Source organism: Leptodactylus fuscus, chromosome 3 (assembly GCF_031893055.1).
Source record: "Leptodactylus fuscus isolate aLepFus1 chromosome 3, aLepFus1.hap2, whole genome shotgun sequence".
In the NCBI taxonomy this organism is placed as follows: domain Eukaryota; kingdom Metazoa; phylum Chordata; class Amphibia; order Anura; family Leptodactylidae; genus Leptodactylus; species Leptodactylus fuscus.
In genome coordinates, this window is record NC_134267.1 from 150,340,024 (window position 1) to 150,360,529 (window position 20,506).

Genomic DNA, 20,506 nt, shown 5'->3' on the forward strand with positions numbered 1-20,506 from the left:
ACGTGTCTCTGCAATAACCAGACACAAACATACTTTAAAAAGGTAATGGATTTGTGGAGCAAATACAAAGTACCATTAAACTTAATTTAATTCACGTTTCATTTCCAGATTTATTTGTATGAGAGAGAGAGAGGCACAAGATGACAAACAGGCATAACTGTTTTAAAAGTAAAAGGTGAAAAGATAGAAGAACCTTATAGTTAGAGTACTTTTGTTTACAGGAAGCTTGAAGAAGTATGGATGGCATACAGGTTGTTCGCTGCCTTCCACAGTGTCAACAAGTCTCCAACATAATCACATTGTCTCTAGTAAGGTGAAGCTCCTGGCATGTGCTATGCCCCTGCCAGGGTGCCCCCTCTCTTCTTACTTCCTGAGGTGGGGAATGAGCCAATTCATTCTCATCTGTAAAAGTTAGGGCATGAATTGTTTTATCTCCACCTTAGAAAGTTGGATTCCTGCTGGCCTTTGAGGTTAAATCTGGTCACAACCCCATACTTTCAGGTTGGACTGAGCCTGGCAGTGACAGAGTTATTAAGCCATAAACCTGACCTGTATTAGTTAAAAAAAAAAAAAAAAAAAAAAAAAAAAAAAAAGCGTGCTGCCAGACCAGATCATAAAACTGCAGGGAGTCTGATCCTTGGATCCCAGGAAGGAAATGTCTCACTCTTGACTAGTCCCCAGACATGGAGGCTGATTTTGACAGCTGATTTCGCTTCAAAATCAGCCCCCAATGGAGCCCTATGTGAACAGCTAGCTTTTTTTTTCTGCTAGCTTTTTTTATTGCTAGCAGAAAAAGAAGCAACATGACCTTTCTTCAGGCGTTTTCAGCCTGAAGAAATCAATGGGAGTCTATGGGGCGCTGAAAAAAAAGCTCACTGATTTTGGTCGCTTTTTTGCAGCTGTTTTGGCAAAAAAAAGCGACTGAAACACTGAGGCTTTTTTATGTCACATTTTATGAAGTCACATCCCAGAGGAGTGGTCCTGGGTGTTGGATTCTTCCTGCAGCCATTGTGTGAAAAAGAACATCAGATTCCATGCCATTTTTTTTACATTTTTTGATATTAAAAAGCAGTCAGCTCTGCTCTGTCCGAGTTGTGAGCTAAAATGGCGCCTAGAGGCAAAAAGGGGTGGGTTTTGGCCATGCCCAGTGGGCTGGTTAGTTAAAAAATGGGTTGGTTAAAAAAAAAAAAGCTTCAAAAAATCAGTAACTGAAACAGCGTCAAAAAAAGCGTCAAAAACAGCGTCCAATGCAAAAAACTGCATAAACAAAAAGCGACGCTGAATTTTCAGTGCCAAAATAAGCCAGGCTTTTTGTACGTGTGAACTGGCCAATGCACTATACTGTTGACATGTGCATAAACACTATATTCACTAGTTATAGATAGGGTTGAGGGGATATCGTCACTCTATAAGGAGAGAACCACCATTTAGGTGTGTGGTGTCTTATTTTTCTTCCCATGATCCTTTGCACAGTGGAGCGCTCATGGCTTAATAAGACTCCACACACCTAAATGGTGGTTTTCTCCCTATGGAGTGATGATATCCCCTCAACCCTGTCTAAGCCTCTCACCTCTGCCAGGTCAGTCCTCTCTGCGCCAAGCTGATGAGATGCAGGAATATCGAAACAGCTGTCCTTGGCTGAGAGACTGTACCTGATATAATCACAACATCATTGCAAACAAAGGCCTCTGAGAAGGTCGGCATGATGTTAAAGGGAGAGCCCTCTATTGGTTTGCTTGACTGCGACTCCGTCTTCCTAATTAAATCATGAAAGATAGACTTCCACATTCTCAGTGAGTGCCCTCTATTGGTGTGCATGACTGAGGCACTGACTTCCTAATTACATCATGGAAGTCAGATTTGCATATTCTTCCCATGTATAGTTATAGATACACAAATAATATAATTCAGTAATGATACACACAAACTATCTTCCTTCATCCTAGAGTGGGATGTATTAACCGTAAACAGGGTCACATCATCTCCAAACTGTGAGACCAGAAGTCTTCCCAATATGCAGAGGTTAGCAACTACCAAAAGGGATCCATTGAATGCCTTCAGGTTCAAAGGTAGCAAAGCAGACTCAGGGTATGTTCACACAACGGAAGATGAAGAGACATTATTTTCTGCTCCCTGTATCGAAATGCTGACGCAGGGCATTGACTTTGTTGCAGCTTTCTGTTGTTGATTAGACCAAGGTAATTGGCTTAATATGCGTTGAGTCTGGAGCCACAGAGTTCGCTGAAAGATCCAGCAAGACTCTTATTTTTTCATCATCCAGCATATGTGGTTTCCTTTCAACATTTCCAACTGCTTTTGCAGGATTTTGTAATACATTTTCTATTTTCCTCCACATTCTGAAAGCCTGTTGATTAAATTAGTAGTAATTTCTTATCTCTTTAAGCTATATTTATCTTAATCCCTTAAAGTTGAGAGGCCGGGATCTTTTGGCAAGTTCCTGTATCTTTTAGTACTGCTTGGGGGATAATAGTAAGTTTTAGCCTGTTTAGATAGCGCTCTTGTCATTTACTGTTGTCAACATGGAACATAGAATAAAACTGAACTTTGGAAAGCTAATTTTTCATGTGTCTTACTTAAAGGGGTTATCCAACTTCCAAAAATTATCTGCAACTACAACCACAACAGTGCTAAATACTCCTTGTGCATCCTGAGCTTGGCTTTATTTTGCTTGCTGCTCCTTATATCACATTATTTACATGCAGTGAATCTGTGAACAAAACCACCATTCATGAGCAGATTAATGTCACTGGAGCACTGATATGGTTAGGACAGAGGAGATACAGGTTTATTACAAGTTAAACTAACAAAGGGTGACAAAATCAGGTCATTGCATGGTTTCATTTTTGTATTTTTTGTTCAGTTTTTTTAGATGCTAGTTGTGTATTATGCTTTTGGGTCAACCCCAGACTGTTTCAATAAGTACTTAATTTATTTAGTGTCCATAAAACAGAAGGGTGCCTTTAAAGGGATTCTACCATTAGAATCTGTTTTTGAACTTAGACCCCATCAGAATAGCCTTAGAAAGGCTATTCTCCTACCTTTTATCTTTACCTTTTGATCCGCTGTTTTTTCACCATATGCAAATGAGTCTCCCTGTGCTGTCTGAAAATTCTCCAGCGTCGCCTCTGTCATCTGCTCCCGACCGCATCTTTGCTGCGTCTTCAGCCGAAAGAGCAACTGAGCATGTCCGTTCGGCTACAGGAAAATGGCCGAACTGACATGCGCAGCTGGCTCTGCTGGCTGATGATGCGGCAAAGAGGTGGTCGGGAGAAGAAGACAAAGGCATTGAATGGAGAGTCTTCTACAACACAGGGGACGCCCCCTGTATTTTTGAGCAAAGGGGCACGCCCCCTGTGCTTTCTGAAGAAAATGAAAATGAAAAAAACTGCCGGCGCCGATCAGAATAATAAAGGTAGGAGAAGAACAGCCTTAGTTCAAAAAGGAATTCTAATGACAAAATCCCTTTAATGTTGAGTGATTGGGATCGGAAAACATTGGATTCCAATCGGCGATCAAGTAAATTTCAAGTAAATTATCGGAAATTGGATTTTAAAATCAATCCTGAAATCTCAAGATCGGCTCAACCCCATTGACCACAAGAGTATACATAAATCTATATAAGTACTGCACTTCCCTTGATATCCTTCCTCCTCTCCGTCTACTTGTGCTCTCCATTCTGCTAGTGACCTAAGATTAACATCCTTGTTCTGATCTGACAACTTCACATTTCTAACACTTTTCTTGAGCTGTGCCCGTTCCCTGGAATGCTCTGCCATGGTCAATCAGATCAGACCAACTGCAGGAAACTAAGCAAATCCTCTAAACATATCGTCTTAGACCAACTCCTCACATTCACGGACCTCACAGCTGTACATTAATCCTCCCTAAACTAACTTCTCAGTTTACGGTCTCCTTTCTATAATGTTCCTTCAGAAGCCGGTCCATTCCTCTAACAGTAATTTGTACTACCTTGTTATATTATAAAATGACTGACCCTTGTTATGTTATAAAATGACTGACCCATTGTAGTAAGCAAGTCCTTTTACTTTGTGTGTTACTACTATTTCCCCACAAATCGGAAGCTCTTCGAAGCAGGACCTTCACTCCTATTATTGGAATGGATAATTCATCTGTTCATATTCTATGTTTCTGTTGGTTACAGGCATACATATGAGATTTTCAGGGTTGGACAGAATGGCACAACAATATTTACAGTACAACATGGCAGATTTCTGTTTTAAACAGTCCTCAGCCAGTTCTATTCCACAGGTTGCACATAGAAAACAAACCTTAGACTGAAAATCCTAGCCTTGTCCGGGTGCAAACTAAATAAAGAACAGTCCTTTACGACTTGGACAAGTCTGAGCTTACCTCAGGCCAATCAAACACAATCACAATGTAAAGAGCTACCTGTTATACTTGCACTTGTCCAGGATTTCCGCAGTCTCTCCTGAGGTAGGTGTAGTCTCTCCTTCCCTAGGCCTAGACACGTCTCAGTAATGAACTCCTTTCTTGAGGAGCCTTCTTAGCTCACATCTAATGAGGTTAATTAAGCAGCCCAAACCCTGGACCGCCTTGCTAGATGGAGTGGAACCTTCTTCTCTTTTCTTCCCACTCCCCAATCAGCCACTTGCCAGGTTTATCACACAGTGTAACAAGAGAAAAGTCCCATTCCCTACATTGTTATTTTCACATTAATCGCTAGAAATTTGCCTTTGGATAGTTGCGCTGCCACAGTACTCATAATGAAAATTCCCATTAATCTGTTGTATTATATCATCCGTTTTTGGGATCGTTTACCCTTTTATTACAATTCCTTTTTATAAACTGCTTGCATATCTCATTCCTTCTTCTTGGCAACCTTCTCTCCTTGTATTTTATATTTATTCTTACCTTCTAAGTATGTAGTTATGACAATACTAACCAATGTGCTTTATTGTGTAACCTACATATGCCTGAATTTAATACTAAGCTGCAATATATAGTAGAATTTACAAAGGTAGTTCAGTGTCTCTGTCAATTCTTTATTTAAGTAATAAATATTGAATCTGGAATTGATGAATCATTTATTTATTATAATATTTTTTTCTGTAGATGTATTCCTTGGTTTGTAAAGTGTTACAGAATATATTGGTGCTATGTAAATAAGAAAGTGATCATTAGGCCCCGTTCACACGGGCACTGGATGGCGTATTTTGGTCCTGATTTTGACCAGAATAGGACCAAAACGCGACTGTCGCAGCTTCCCGCTCCGGATTAGGCCAAGTTCGGAGGGTGCTGCCGCGGAATCCACCTGAAGAAATGGCAGCTCACTTCTTTTTTTCCACTAGCGGTCTGCATAGACCTCTATTGTGAGGGGGCGGATTTTGAGGAGGATTAAGCGCCAAAATCCGCCCCCTATTGCCCAGTGTGAACGAGCCCTTACATTATCAACCTTCAGTTTTGTGTCCCTGCTTGTGTTCTTGTCTAGTACTTGTATAAATTGTAGCTTCTTCCTGATCCAATGATTTTTAGGAAAAATAGTTGAGCTTGACAACATTTAAGCCTAAATTTTTAGCTCTTGAGTATGGTTAGGTTTCAGTGTTTTGTAAATCCGTTTTTATAGAATGATTTCCGTGCATAGCAGTAGACCGCAGATAATAGTAAATAGCAGGCTTAAACAACAACTGCATAGAAATACTATTAGCCTCTGGTTCTTATTTCACAGGCTTCAGTGCTGATCTCTGGAAAAGGGTTCGGAATAAAAAGAGTGCTTGACAGTCCTGCACATTTTTTTGCAGAATTTTTTCAAAATAAAAAAGAAATATTGCTGTAAAAAAGCAGTCTTATTTTCTTAGAGTGAATCTATTTCATACTTCATCTGAGGCATTCAAGACATTCTACCCAATTTTTAAAGTTTTATATTTGATTCATAAGCCATCATTAAAATGGAAAGAAATTCACTTTCCGAGACCCATGCGTTGCTTACATAACAAAAAGAACTTTCAATTCTTACTTCTGTTTGTCTCTGCCTTAAGTGTTAAGTTTAGAAATAATAGACAAGCTGGAGCTAAACTGTCACTTCCCCAAAGCTAGAATTTTACAGCACGGTTTATACTGTATCCATGTAATTGTGCTGTAACTTTATCTCTACCCTTTGTATGTATCTAAACTTATTAGAATATGAATGCACAAAGTTCATGTTGTTTCCATATTGTAATAAACCTCCGTTATCAGTATTTACAATTATATTCTTTTTTTTTTTTCTGTAGGATGAAGATCAGTTTCCTTTTGATATGTCTACTTGTCCTTGCAATCACAAGAGACTGCATTTGTGGTAAGACTGTATGTTATGGTGTTCTTGCTCGCCATTCTTAATGGGGTTCTCCAAGAAACAATAATGCTGAACTATCTCTACAATCAGTATCTGATTGGTGGGCTTTGAACCCTGTATCCCCCACCAGACAGCTGTTTTTAGCACAGTGTACGGAGCTGGAATCAGATGGATCCATCTGTCAGCTCTACTCCCATTCAACTGACAGACCTAAAGATATGCCATAAGTATATTAAGACTTGGAGAACCTATTTAAAGAGGACTTTTCACCACTTCCGCCAAATCTAGTTCTCTGCACCATTTAATCCATTTTGGTGAGTTTAGGTAAGTGATGTCGGACAGGAGTGATCCAGAGCTCCAATCAAGCAGCTCTGATTGCTCAAGTATGGGAGCTAAAGAATTAAATCCAACCAAGCCAAAATCAATGGAGTGGCACCTATTAACAGATGCTAAGAGGTGGAGTTGGTGAAAGTTCAGCTTTTTAATATCCACCGTTGTAACCAAAAATAAAATGGGAGGTTACACTGTGACTTACCTGAGGGTGTTATGTTCTGCAGTGTTACCACCCACTTGTACACTCTAAAAGGGATTATATCTTTGGAAAGGATTTGGATAAACTAAACCCCCCAAATGTTCAGGGTGACAGTGCCTCAGATGAGTTATGTCATTGGTCATTGCAGACCTGGTGACAAGTCTTCTGAAATGATTTATGTACATAGTAGTAGTAATATTATTTATTATTATTTTTATTATTATTATTATTTATTATTATTAGTACTATTTTCTTCTAATTTTAAGAGTTTTGAGCTGACCAGTTAGAAGGAAGATATATAAAATTTGGTCATTGATTTTATCACCAAATTAAAAATCTTTTACTTCCCTCTGAGTATATGCTACTCCGTACTACTCCTCTACAGTATATGCCTCCTCCATACTGCACATGTACCGGTAGGTGAAGAAGATTTGTATTGGAGTATATTTGTGTAACTGTGTTTATTAGAATCAGGAAAAATGGTAGGAAGAATTTTAGGTGATGTGTTGAAAGGCAATGTTCACATGCTGAATATTCTGTCAGGATTTGAATGTACGTTCTGCATCTGATTCCTGACATTCTGTTAGTAATACATGTGTTTTATATTGTACTGTATTCTCACAGGGGAAAACTGAACACACTGTGAATTGTAAAGGCTATTACCAGTTTTGACAAGGAAGAATAAGTTTTACACACTGTATGATATTTATTACCTGCAGTTTTAAAAGTTTCACTATATTTTAGCTTTCATAGATTTCCTGGTCCCCTAATATTCAGTTTGCAACCAGCATGTAATTTCAAACTCTATTCCTACAGTCATGTCATTGCCAGTAAAAGAAGTAGGACCTCAGGCTGGTCTTCACAAATACATACTATACGTCCTAGCGTAGCTTCATCCCTGCACTGATCTAGTTTGTCATCCAGTGGCACACTGAATTGCTTGTTCGTACTGTTGCCTTAAAGCATTGGGGTCCTGAATTGTGACCTCTCATGCTTGTGAGAATCTCTCCTGGGTAACGGCATGGATGGGTTGAGGGCTATGATGAGTAGGTCAATGCCCTTGGCAGCATTTACGGGTTTAATTTAAAAAAAAAAAAAAAAAAACTGCTTGCCTTCTAAATCTTTGTTCAACCAATGGGTCACTAAAGGAGGGCTTTGAGTCTATTGTCATATAAAGGCATTAACATTTTTTTGTTATTTAAGGCTGAGACCCCATGTTGGAGATTTTTTTTTTTGATTTTTTTTCTGTTGTGTTTTTTTGAGCCAAAGCCCGTAGGGGATTAAACAGAATGTAGAGGTAGAAGTATAAGAACTTCCTCAAAAAATGAATGAAAAAGCTTTTGCTCACCGTTATCTTCAGTTTGAAATCCCTGGGTGCACGACCCGAGCCTCCAACTTAAAAGCTCTGTTCCAATGTGTATGCAAAAAGATGGATCCGCTCGACTGGGGAAGGTTAAAGACATAACCTTTAATCCGTCATTTAAAATAACACGATCGATAACATAAACAAAGTGAATAGAAAAAAGAAAAAACAAAAAGTGATAGCTAAAGCCGCATAGCTGACGCGTTTCGAGACTTAGCGTCTCTTACTCATAACTAGCTCAGGGCGGTCGAGCGGATCCATCTATCTTTTTGCATACACATAAGAACTTCCTATATATTTCCCATTCCTTTTGCTTCCACACTTGGCTTTTGCTCAAAAAATTGGCAAACTTTCTGCTTCAGTTATACCTATTGGGAAACCGCCAGTGTTTATGTAGGTATAATTGACATGCTGCTATTTCCAAAACTGTGACTTTGCAATTACTGTAAAACGCCTCAATTTTTCCCGTGGCATTTCTGCTGCAGGCAAATCGCGGCGTTTCCAACCCGTGGGGCCCCAGCCTTAAAGAGGACCTTTCACCACTTTTGGGCACATGCAGTGTTATATACTGCCAGAAAGCCGACAGTGCGCTGAATTCAGCGCACTGTCGGCTTTCCCCGATCTGTGCCCGGTGTAAAGAGCTTACGGTGCCGGTACCGTAGTGCTCTATGGTCAGAAGGGCGTTTCTGACAGTCAGTCAGAGACGTCCTTCTGCCTCGCGGCGCCTATCGCGCTGTACTGTGGAGCAGGGAGGAACTCCCCCCTCCCTCTCCTGATAATACTAGTCTATGGACGAGCTGTGTGAGCAGAAGGAGGGGGGCGTTCCTCTCCGCTCCACAGCACAGCGCGATAGGCGCCGCGAGGCAGAAGGATGTCTCTGACTGACTGTCAGAAACGCCCTTCTGACCATAGAGCACTACGGTACCGGCACCGTAAGCTCTTTACACCGGGCACAGATCGGGGAAAGCCAACAGTGCGCTGAATTCAGCGCACTGTCGGCTTTCTGGCAGTATATAACACTGCATGTGCCCAAAAGTGGTGAAAGGTCCTCTTTAAGGAGTTTTTTCTAGCTTTAGCAAATGACCCTTTCTTAGGAAAGTCATCAACATTAGGTGGGGATCTAACACCTTGCCCTCCTCACACCTGATCAACTGTAGTTCTAGTGCTGAGGCTGCTAATATCAGAGTCTGCAAACAGACAGCTTCACCCACTGTACCTGTAGCTGTACCTGTAGGTTATTTCATCTCAACTCCCATTCTCTTCAGTGATGCATGTTAAAGCATATTCTCCAGGTTCCTAAAGCTCATGTGTGGATTTAAATAAGATGGCACTTCTGGAGTGGCAGCCTGTTACTGCAGCTCCTGCTCAACTTGAGCTTTCTCTTCTTTTCCTAATTTGTTATTATTGTATTATCTATGCTGCTGTAACATACTGAATTTCCCCATGGTGGGACTATTAAAGGATTATCTTATCTTAAACTGTAGGGGAAGAAAATATGCATTACATATAATATCTATGGTTTGATAAAGTGGTTCTTAAGAGAGTTTTTTCATCACAATGTAAGGACAAAATATTACAGTCACAGTCATAGGTCCATAATGCTAGTAACCGAAACAATGAAAATAAATTGTCATTTTGTTACTAGCAGCACCCTGATGGAGTTATAGTATAAGTCCAGCTCTATGCATGAATTGAGTAAAGACCCTACCTTCCCCCACCCCTCTGGATATGGTTGACAGGCTGCTTTGTATAAGCACATACATGGCATGTTTTCACCCCCTATTCTCAGGGGTGGAGGGGCACGGTTAGTGCTCTGCTCATGTATACAGCTGAACTCTGGGTACTTAGTTTTTCCTGTAGCATAGTGGCTAGGGTTGAGCAATCGGGATCAGAAAAGATCGGATTCCGATCGGCGATCGAGTAAATTTCGCGATCGGAATTCCAATCCCGATCGTTTTAGGCAGGATCGAGGTCGGAGGTTATTTCCCACAATGCTTTGCTACTGGCCAAGCATTGTGGGAAAAGCTAACAATGTTAGGAATGAATGGATGCCGCCGGCACACAGCCTGTGCCGGCGTCCGGCCGCTTAACCCCCTGCGCGCCGGCAGCATCCATTCATTCCTACGGCATAGCGAGGAAACAGAAGAGTAGATGGTATCTACTCTTCTGTTTCCTTCCTGCTATGCCGTAGGAATGAATGGACGCAGCCGGTGTGCAGGGGGTTAAGCGGCCGGACGCCAGCACAGTCCATTCATTCCTATACTCATCAGCTCTACTACATCTGAGATCTAAATCTCAGATGTAGCTGAGCTGAGTATACAATAAAGAGTCGATAGACAAGTCCACTTACCGCTGCAGCTCCCCGTCTGTTCTCTTCTTGCCTCTTCTCAGTCCGTGCACACCCCTAGCTCTCAGGTTACTGTTACAGACCTAGGAAGAAGGCGGGGCTTGTGGCTTAGAGTGTGGGCGGGTACTGTACCCGCCCATACTCTCCTAAGCCACAACAAGCCCCGCCTACTCCCAGCATCCGTAACACTAGCCTGGGAGGTGGGGGCACATACGGTGCTCTGAAGACATGCGCAGTAGAAAGAAGAGGAGCGAGAACAGTGCGGATTGGTAGCGGCAGCTGGTAAGTAGACAACAGGTGGGACTTAGGTAGTCGGGGGATTTTTTAATCACTACACAGCATGGATTCTAACAATTAAAGCTTTCAATTGTTAGATTCCATGCTGTGTAGTAAATAGGATCCTTTTTAAAATCCGATCTCCAATTAGTAAAAAAAATCTCATTGGCTTGCATTGGGATCGAGATCGGGTTCGAATGAAAAATGATCGGAAATCAGATTTCAAAATCGATCCTGAAAAGTCAAGATCTGCTCAACCCTAATAGTGGCACAACATTTATTTGGCCGGTTTTGGCTAATAGCCTTTACTTGTTCATATAGGGCAATATATTAAGTTGTCAGTAAATAGAATACCATTCTGATCTGGAATGTTGACATTAAATAAGTGTGTGCCAAAAATACAGGGATATAGCGAATGGGTGCTTACAGAACTTGTGCCCTGCTAGTAATGGATATCAGTGTTGGGGCTACAAAGCATATCTGACAATCCTGGTTATAGCTGTGGTTTACAATTCTGCTTGCGATAGGAATTTGGGACCTCAGATACAATAGTCATCGTCTAACAGCAGCATTCGTTCCTAGGCAACAATACTTCACTTATTATAATAAAACATAGATGCAGTGAAACCTATTTGAGCTGACCCAAATTTGCACAGAGAAAAGGACTTTTATAGTGATTGTCCTCTCAAAGTAAAAGATGTACAGAAAGCAGGTAAAAGTGTCTCGTGGAGTCAGCAAGCATGTAAACCTTCCCCCTCCTTCCTAAATAATGGAGTAAGATCTAGACATCATGTGTGTTATGCTTCAGCATATTACAGAAAATCAGGTGTCACATGAACATGGCACACAGTTATGGGCTTAGACTGGGCATAATAAATTAACCGTAGTTGTATACACAAGTCACTACAACCAACACACACATACTCTTACCCCTTTGGTGAAGTGCATTTCCTAGTTCAAGGTCGCCCCAACATTACTGGTCCTCACATGGCTTTCCTCTCGTTCCTAGCTCCCAGCATGATATCCCTTTAAATATTGGTTCTCAGCATGGTTTCTCTCCTGGACCCCAGCATGGCTTCCCTTCTTATTCCTAGTTCCTAGCATGGCTCTTCTCTTGACCCCGACATGACTCCCCTTTCTATTTCCTCCTACAGTGCTAAAAAAATGTCAGCAAATATATTAAAGTTCAGATTTTAGCCTACCTAGGAATGCTCCAAGAATGCCCATTGTGTAGGGTGTATACATATAAAGCCCATTCCTTTTTGTAGCCCTGTCCCAAGATTGTCATGGAAGATCACATTGACTATGACATGGACTCTCCCTGTCCATTAAGTCTCATGCTGTTGCTTGCTGCAGTCCTGTAATGCAGCAAGCTCCGATTTCAGACTCCATAAGGGATATTTATTATTCTTCTATGCCAGACTTCCCAATGTTTGTGACCTATATTGTCATTGCTATTGTTCTAGGGTTGCCCATGCCACTTTCCATCATCAAAAGAGGCATATTGAGGGCAAGCTGGATGCAGAGCCATCAAGCCTCTAGATTTATCATTTATGCCAGAAAACTGGTGTAAATGATATTGGAAATCTGTGCACGCTGTAAGCTGGTGTAGATTTCAATCCTTTTTATAAGGCACACCCTCAGCTGGCACAGGGGATATGAAGACTGGCATTGAATACTCCAGTTTTCATAGCTCTTGCCCCTGTCTCCCATGTTGTGGTATAGAACAGAAAAGTAACAGAAGACTATCCTCAGTCATCTTCTAGTACTGCAGGGACACCTAAAGACATAAACATGCCAGTAGTAGAATATCCCAGAAGATCCTAAATATTCTATATGGTTTATCCATGTATCTCTCAAAGGAGTGGTCTTCAGGACAGTTTATGTACCTGCAGGCATAGACTGTTAAAAGGAACCTCTCACTAGTTTTAAGGGGCCTAGCTACCATTGGTTATACTGCTGGGCATAGGTGTTCTAAAACAGACCCCTCTCAAAAATTTCCCTTTTAGCATTGTGTTAGAGAGAGAGAAAAAAAAAAAAAAAAAAAAGCCGTCGCCCTAAGCTGTGGACTCTCAAAAAGAAAATGATTATGTTTAATTACATTTTGTAAAGTGCTGCGGAATATGTTGGCACTACATAAATAAAACTTTTTATTATATAATACAATTAATATTGTGTAATTAATTAGATACATAGTCTGTTACATACTTACTTTTACAGGGATTTGCTTTTCCCTGCATTAGAGGAATGTTACAGCTTCTGTCTGACCACGGTTGTCAGCCATTTATGATGGATTCTGAGTTGGAAGCAAGCTGTAGGAAAATTAGGAGTGTGAGTTTGTGGATTCCCTACAGTCTCCACATCACTGATAATACATTGCCTGCTGTGTGAAAAGCACTGGTATCTTGCCTGCATTAGGTTATTAAAAAAAATGCCTGATGCATCTCTGCATTGCAGCAACAAAACCTCTTCCTAAGACCCCAGATATCAGCACCTTCTCATCAGACTCCACACCTTGGTATTTACTCAGACTTCCTAGACTTCTACACTCCAGCACACAGACTTTAGCACTCACCCAGATGTGTTTTAGACAATAGACGTCATCCTCCCAGTACCCAGATTTCTGTATCTCAGTCTTGAGTATCTCAGTAAGTTCTATTTCAAAACTAAATTTCTTGTAGTAATTACTCATTACTTCCTTTTTCATTGTATACTGTGCTGCAAAGTGAGTTTTGTAATCTTGGATACTACTGCAGTACAAATGTTGCTTATTAACCCCCACCCTACTGGAAAGTGATCCTCTTCTTTTCTGCAGTACAAATTAGCAACCGACTGGCTGCTATGGTGCAGTTGGTACAGAACTTGCTAGCATAAGGTTTCTTGAAGGTAATGTGGCAGATCATTGACAACAGATGGTCAAGCACCAGGTGATTGCTGCAAATTAGGTCAAGGTGCTGGCATTTTGCCATCTAGGTGCTTAAACATTTCTCAGCAATCATAAGATATTGGATGTGCAGTATAGCATGGATAGTAACAAGCAGTGCACTTTTATTAGTGCAGACTGAATGCAGTTTTCTTTCTAATTCAAATGACTTAACTCCATGTATACAATGCCGTTAGAAAGATTCTGTTTCCATTCACTTATTTAATTATGCATACATATGTCCTACTAATATTATAAAGTGGGTTTGGATGTTTGTGGGTTTGGATGTTTGTTCCACTATCACAGCCAAACGCCTGCATGGATTCTGCTCAGATTTGGCACATACCTAGATATTTAGCTGGAAGGAAACAAAGGCCACTTTATGAGACGCACACTCCCCCGACATCCCATCTGCGACCAGCGAAAACGATACTCCAGCTCCGCTGCAGGACCTGAGATGACGTCATCTCAGCTCTTTCAGCGCGGCTCCCATTGGTGCGCAGCTGGCTCCTAGCCAGTCTGTGGGCGGGCCGGTCGGTCTCCGCTGGGTGACCCAGCCATCATGGCGGCTACTTGCACCGCAGCCAGGCCGCCTGATCTTCGCTGCCCAACGACTCTATCCACGGCACCGGAGAGTGTGCAACCTGCCTGAGGAACCGACACGGCCGTGCTGTGTCACTCTGCGAGGAGCAACACGTCCAGGTAAGCACACCGGCATTCTGTAGGGTGTGGGTAGGATGAGCCAATCATCATGCCATGGGCAAAGTGTGTAGGGCCCTGGGGAGACATGGGGAACTGTAGGGTGCGGCTACGGTGGCCCAACCATGTAAGGGCCCGCGGGCAAGGCATTTGGGACCCTGGGTACTGCGCGGGAGGATAGTGCGCAGGACACAGTTTGGGGGGTACAAGGGAGGGACCCGGGCACGGAAAAAGGGTTGCCATGGGAGCAGAGGTGCAACCATGTGGGAAGAGGGGGGGCCTACACAAGGGTTAAATGGGTGCAGTAACGAGGGGGAACTCTGGGAGGACAGAGGACCACGGGAGGTGCCGCGGGCACCACCCCATGGGCAAAAGGAGTCCGCCTTGGCGCACACCACCAATATACCGATTCTACGTGGCTCAGCGCCACCGCCAACCCGCGGATGAAGTAGCGGGCGGATGCTAGTGTGTGTGTGTTTTATATATATATATATATATATATATATATATATATATATATATATATATATATATATATAATTTAATAATTTCTATCATCACATATAGAACTTCGTTCATACAATAAAGAAAATAACTTTTATTTCCACTTAACTATATGTAAATTTAAAAAAAAGTTATAATTGAAATCCTCTGCTGAGATTCCTCATGTTGGTTCATCTGTTTAGCTATGATTATAGTATATATGATTCATATGGATTTTGTGGCCTTTTTAAATAACTATAGCAGCTTTCATCACTGTCTAGTTATGCAGACATTTAAGGAAATTCCGGGGTTTCATTGTATATTTCTGTATCTCATTACTGACTTCGTCTGTGACCAGAGAGTTCCACTCTGTCAGCATTTACATGTGCATGACCTTTTCACTAGTATCTGAGAAATAGTATATAAAGTCATCATGACCTGACAGCTGTAACAGTTGTATTGTAGGAAGATGCTGACAAAAACAATGTAGATATACTCTTGGGAACCTTTGCGTGATACAGAGTAGATAAAGATAGGTAATCGATATTGTAATTAAATGTTGGTGAGGGGCTATCACACAGTCTATTATTTATAGTGGTCTTTTTAGGACAAGCGCGGTAGTGACAGTCCATTATCTCATCTACCGATATTAGCTCTATTGCTTCTGACGTAAGTTAACTCAGCTACTGATGTGTCCTCCCTCACCTTAGCTTGGTTAAGCACAACAAATTTCTTATAAAACCAATTTGATACAATATTGCGACAAGGCAGCAAAACCCTTGACAAGTTGTAATCTACAACCATGGTTTGCCACACATACACAGATAAGATAGAATTCTTGTACCATAAAATTGTTTAGAAAAGCTGATCATCTCGTGACACATCTGGACAGCTAAGAGGAAAGGTAATGAAATACACAACTGTAATCTACATCTGTAGACCTTTGTTACTCATCCTCGTGTACCATGAACTGTGTACCCCAACAATCTATCAATCTGTTGTTTCTACCCCTCATTTTCTGTCCCATTATCTTACATACTAAAATGTGTATATTAAAGTAGTATAACTTTACTTTTCTGGTAAGAAACAGCCATGACCTCCAACTCCATCTGAATTGTGTTTAGCAATCTGCAGACCATATAACATAACTCTCAGGTCAAAGTGACCTAAAAAAAATCTAAAATGAAGCTCATTGCCCTTAACTGGAATACAGACATGTAGATTTCCCATCATTCTTCTTGGAGGTTTTCCAAATTACCGGAATCTTTCCCTCTAAATATAATATAGTCTACACGTCTAAGATACCTGGTGTAATTTTGTTGTTACTTCAGAGGTTATACAAGGCACTCTTTAAAGATATGCGCTCAGTTATTTATCTATAATGGAAGTCATCTTGTAATTTTATGTTCTGGATACTTTATTACCAACAATTTGCTTGAGGCGGTCTGCCCTCTGTATGCCCAGTCATTTGTTCAGATTTGCTGTTCTGATCATGCCACAGACAGTACCATAAGAAACCACAAAGTTTGACTAATGATGGCTGTAAAGTGAATGACCAGAAAAAGATGTTCCATTTAAGAACAGAATTAGATCTTTGTCCGTTATCCTATCGATTGCAGGTTAGTTCTAAGATATAAACCCCAGGACAGGCCATCAATAGTAATTTTTCCTGGCACCCTGCTGACAATGACAATATACAGTCATCATCTGGAAGCCAAATTTGCCAACATGTCCAATAATAAGCCTATACATAACTGTACGTGTATAACTAACAATGTCTGATACGTTTGTCACACAATAATTGTAAATGTCCATTTAAATCACTTTTTTTCATTAGTTTAACGGATGCAAACAGATGGTCCTCTGTTTACATAGAGATCAACATAAAAAAATCCATTTCTTTTGGGTTTTCCTGACAGACACAAACATATGGTATACTATTATACTACATTTTTGTGTCCTTCAAGAGAAAATAAGTCTTGTTTTTTTTGTTTTGTTTTGTTTTTAACTCTGGTTACTACCATCTAGTAAAAAGATCTGCTATATTCTATATTAATGTGAACGGACTCTAAGCTAATATATTGAATGTATTTTTTTTTTTATCTGATGTATTATTTAAGAGCTTAAGACCAGGTTAAGACATTGGAAGAACTTGGAAAGAAATAACAACTTAATAGGACATAGGAGTCATTGCAATATAGTGAGAACAAACTCTGCAAGTAGAATTGGCATCACATCTAAGCTGGGAACAATTTTGCAGGTGTATTATATATTAATGTGCTCGTTGTTATGACCAAGACCTCCAACTTTTACTTCATGATTGCTCAAGTTAATTGGATTTTTGCCAATGTTTGAGAAGACACAGCCAAAGTAGAAGTGCCATCTAGGAATTGCATTATATGGCCATTGTTACTTTCCAGATACCAGAAGATAAGCAAGGCATTACCCTACTTCAGTGCTACCATATGTCAACTGTATAGAAACGCTTGGATTCACAAATGGCTTGTTTTTATTGATACAATTAAGCGACTATTAAAAATGATTGAAGGGGTGCATTAAACATAAAGTATATAAAATGGGCAAAGCGCCTCATAGGGTAATAGTTCACAACCACCTATTCTGGTTGTGTGAATGAATGCAACAACCGATACATGCATGTAAAATAATAGACTGGGTATAGAAGGGTCATCTGTCCTTGGTAGCCTGGATGACCCTCCAATCGCCAGGATGATGTAGAGAAAAATCCTATAGGCTTGGCACTAGCCGTCCAATATCTTATTGTACATGAAGAAGGGGCTCTATGCCTTTAAAACAGTTTAGTCTCCTTTTTTATACTTTTATTGTGTCCACTATGAATATTATTAGCACTTATGTTTTTTTTCTTTTCATCATCATTACAAAATTGGTTTAAATTTTTTTGATTCAGGTTGATATTGGCTCATATTGTCTAATATTGTTACCAGTTTCTGCCTAGCCGCTTCTTCTTTCCAGGTGGCATTGAAAAACCTGTTTATGGGCAGATACATCCAACTATATAATTCGGACATTTTGGCTTCCATGTGCAACTTGTTTTTTGGGGTTTGGGAACAAGGAGGAGGTGGGTGTTGGGGGGGCTTTGTTTTATATGTTTGGAATTGCAAAATTTTCATACAACACTTTAATTAAATGTATATATTGAAAATAAAGGCGTTAGTAATGTTACACATGGCTAGTATTGCTGGAAGTGACTGATCTAATGGAAGCTTCATTTTCTACTGTAGCTTAGTAGTGATCTAAACTGTTCAATTCTGGTTTAGAAGAAATCATTTTCTGAAGAAACGTGCCAGTCTTTGCTTTCAGTAAATGCCATGAATCAGATTGAAGTCCTATAAAGGTGTCCACTATTGCTTTGGTGAGAATAGGTCTGAATGTAAAAAAAGAAGTAAAAGGTCTAAATGACATCTTTTCCAGAGGAGACACATACTGTATCAGAATCTGCAGTTTAAAATCAGAAAGGTCTTGGAGATCTGTAGCTCACCCGCCAGGATGCACAGAAGAATTTTCGTTTATTGGTAATTCATGTGCAATTCAAGAAACAGATACAAGCAAACAGTATTTACGTATTTCAGGTTGTAGATAACCTGTAGGCACTGCAAAATTTAGTTAATCATAGAAATGTTAAAGATAATTTTTTTTAAAAAAAAATTCCATATCAGCCAGTGAGTGAAAATGAGTAGACATGAGTAGTATTTGATCGGATACCTCCCTGCCATACGTATTCGTGTAAGCGACCGAACACCAAGGGGTTAAACACATTGAATATTCGATGCGTTTAACCCCTTGGTGTTCGGCCGCTTACACGAATACCTATGGCGGGGAGGTATTCGATCGAATACTACTAGCTCATCTCTAAAAATGAGAAGTAACCGGTGAGCTGTGCACACATGTACCATATAGACCTACCTGTTGCATAAAAAATAAGCTTTTTTTTATTTTTAGAGCTTAACTTTAGATGACATTTAATAAGCTGTTGTCTGTGCACATGAGGAATTACATAATCTCTGGCTGCTATGCAGAATTCTGTGTTTATCTGCAGTTTTATTCCTCTGTAAGATATGTAACTAATTGTCACTTTTCCTTCAACTCTGTTCCTTAGTGGCTGAAAGCTAGCTTTTATTATGTCTCCAATACATTGAACCCACAGGTAGTAGAGGAGATTCTGCTCTATCACTCTCATACTCAGAAGCAGCAGCATGAAGGTCAATATAGCGCAGTATTGAACAGTGTTGCTGTAGATCCACTGATTCATTTCAGATGTGTGTATATATTGTCACTGGCTGCTTGGTTTTACTGCTCCCTCATTGCTAGTAATGAGAGACAGCAGCAATGAATCAGGATTTTGGTTACTAAGAAATAAAATGAGTGGCCCGGAAACTGAATAAGGCTATAGCTGCATCAGATACATTCTGTGACGTCACCCTAAATAAGCACAGTTATAAGTGAGGTAGATGATGGGATTAATTACTATTAACGTGAATCACCTGAAACACAGTGATGTCAACTGTACTCAACATGTGACCACTGAGGCTAATGACTGGCTACAGTGGTCAGGGCCGTTTTAACACATTGGAGGGCCCAGTGCAAAGATTTCCTAAGTGGCCCTCTCCATCACAACCCGCTTTATGACTACGCCCTGTTTCATCTATGTTTGTTGTACAAGGCCTGGAGGGAATGGGAGATGTGCTGTTCAAACTAAGGATTGGGTGTAGTCGAATAACACTTTTTTTTTTTTTTTTTTCTTTCTACCACACTCCAGCCTCTACATATTTATAGAATCACAAATAATTGAAAGCCTCTTTAATAAAGAGTTACTCTGATCTCCAGAATGTCTGATCACAATGTAAAATAACTGCATAGTAAAGCCAGACCTATGCTGGCAGAGTTCTAGGAAATAATGTCATTTTGGTAAAATTACCTATTAATAAGTGAAGCTGCTGAATGATAATTGACTCCTAATTGGTTGTTAATGTGCTGAAAAAGTTAAAAACATGATGAAAAAAACCATCTCTGGTTTAAAGACCACAAGCTTCTTCAAGGTCTAGGCGTTTAATTAGTCAGATTACTTGGATTTTAATTAGCGATGATGCGCTACAGCTTAAAGTTAGCAAAACTAATAAGCATTTATTGACTTAAAAGGTCAAATACTTTTCAGTCGGTGTCTAGTTTCTATAGCGTAGCAATGTAGTTCTCTCCATGGCGGAGCTTTTGAACTAAAGAAACCCATTTTACAAAGACGCAAAGTGTGATGTCTCTTAGAAAAACACGACTTCTGATACTTGTCTGGTGTGCTCCCTTGGAAATGTCATGCTACAAATAGCTGGACTCATCTATCACATGTACGTGTCCGCGGCATTGGAATACAAGCCATTAAATGTCTGACTTATGGGAAGAGCACATCTTTTACTCCTCATCTATTATTCTGTTAGAACACAATCAGGCTTATTTCAGTTTGTTGACACTGTGCCAAAACTAGATGGGAGCGGGAAGATTATTAGTGTTCTATAGATATT

General features: G+C 40.3%; 1 protein-coding gene across 2 annotated transcripts in view; it reads left to right on the plus strand.

Annotated features, from left to right (window-relative positions):
- The window catches only part of IL1RAP (interleukin 1 receptor accessory protein), a 167,157-nt gene that overhangs the window by 101,426 nt on the left and 45,225 nt on the right, over positions 1 to 20,506 (plus strand). For both annotated transcript variants that reach the window (XM_075268534.1, XM_075268533.1), the window contains one exon: positions 6,273 to 6,337. In XM_075268534.1, coding sequence (XP_075124635.1) covers positions 6,274 to 6,337 — 64 coding nt within the window. In that variant the 5' untranslated portion in view covers position 6,273. The remainder of the gene's footprint in view (positions 1 to 6,272; positions 6,338 to 20,506) is intronic.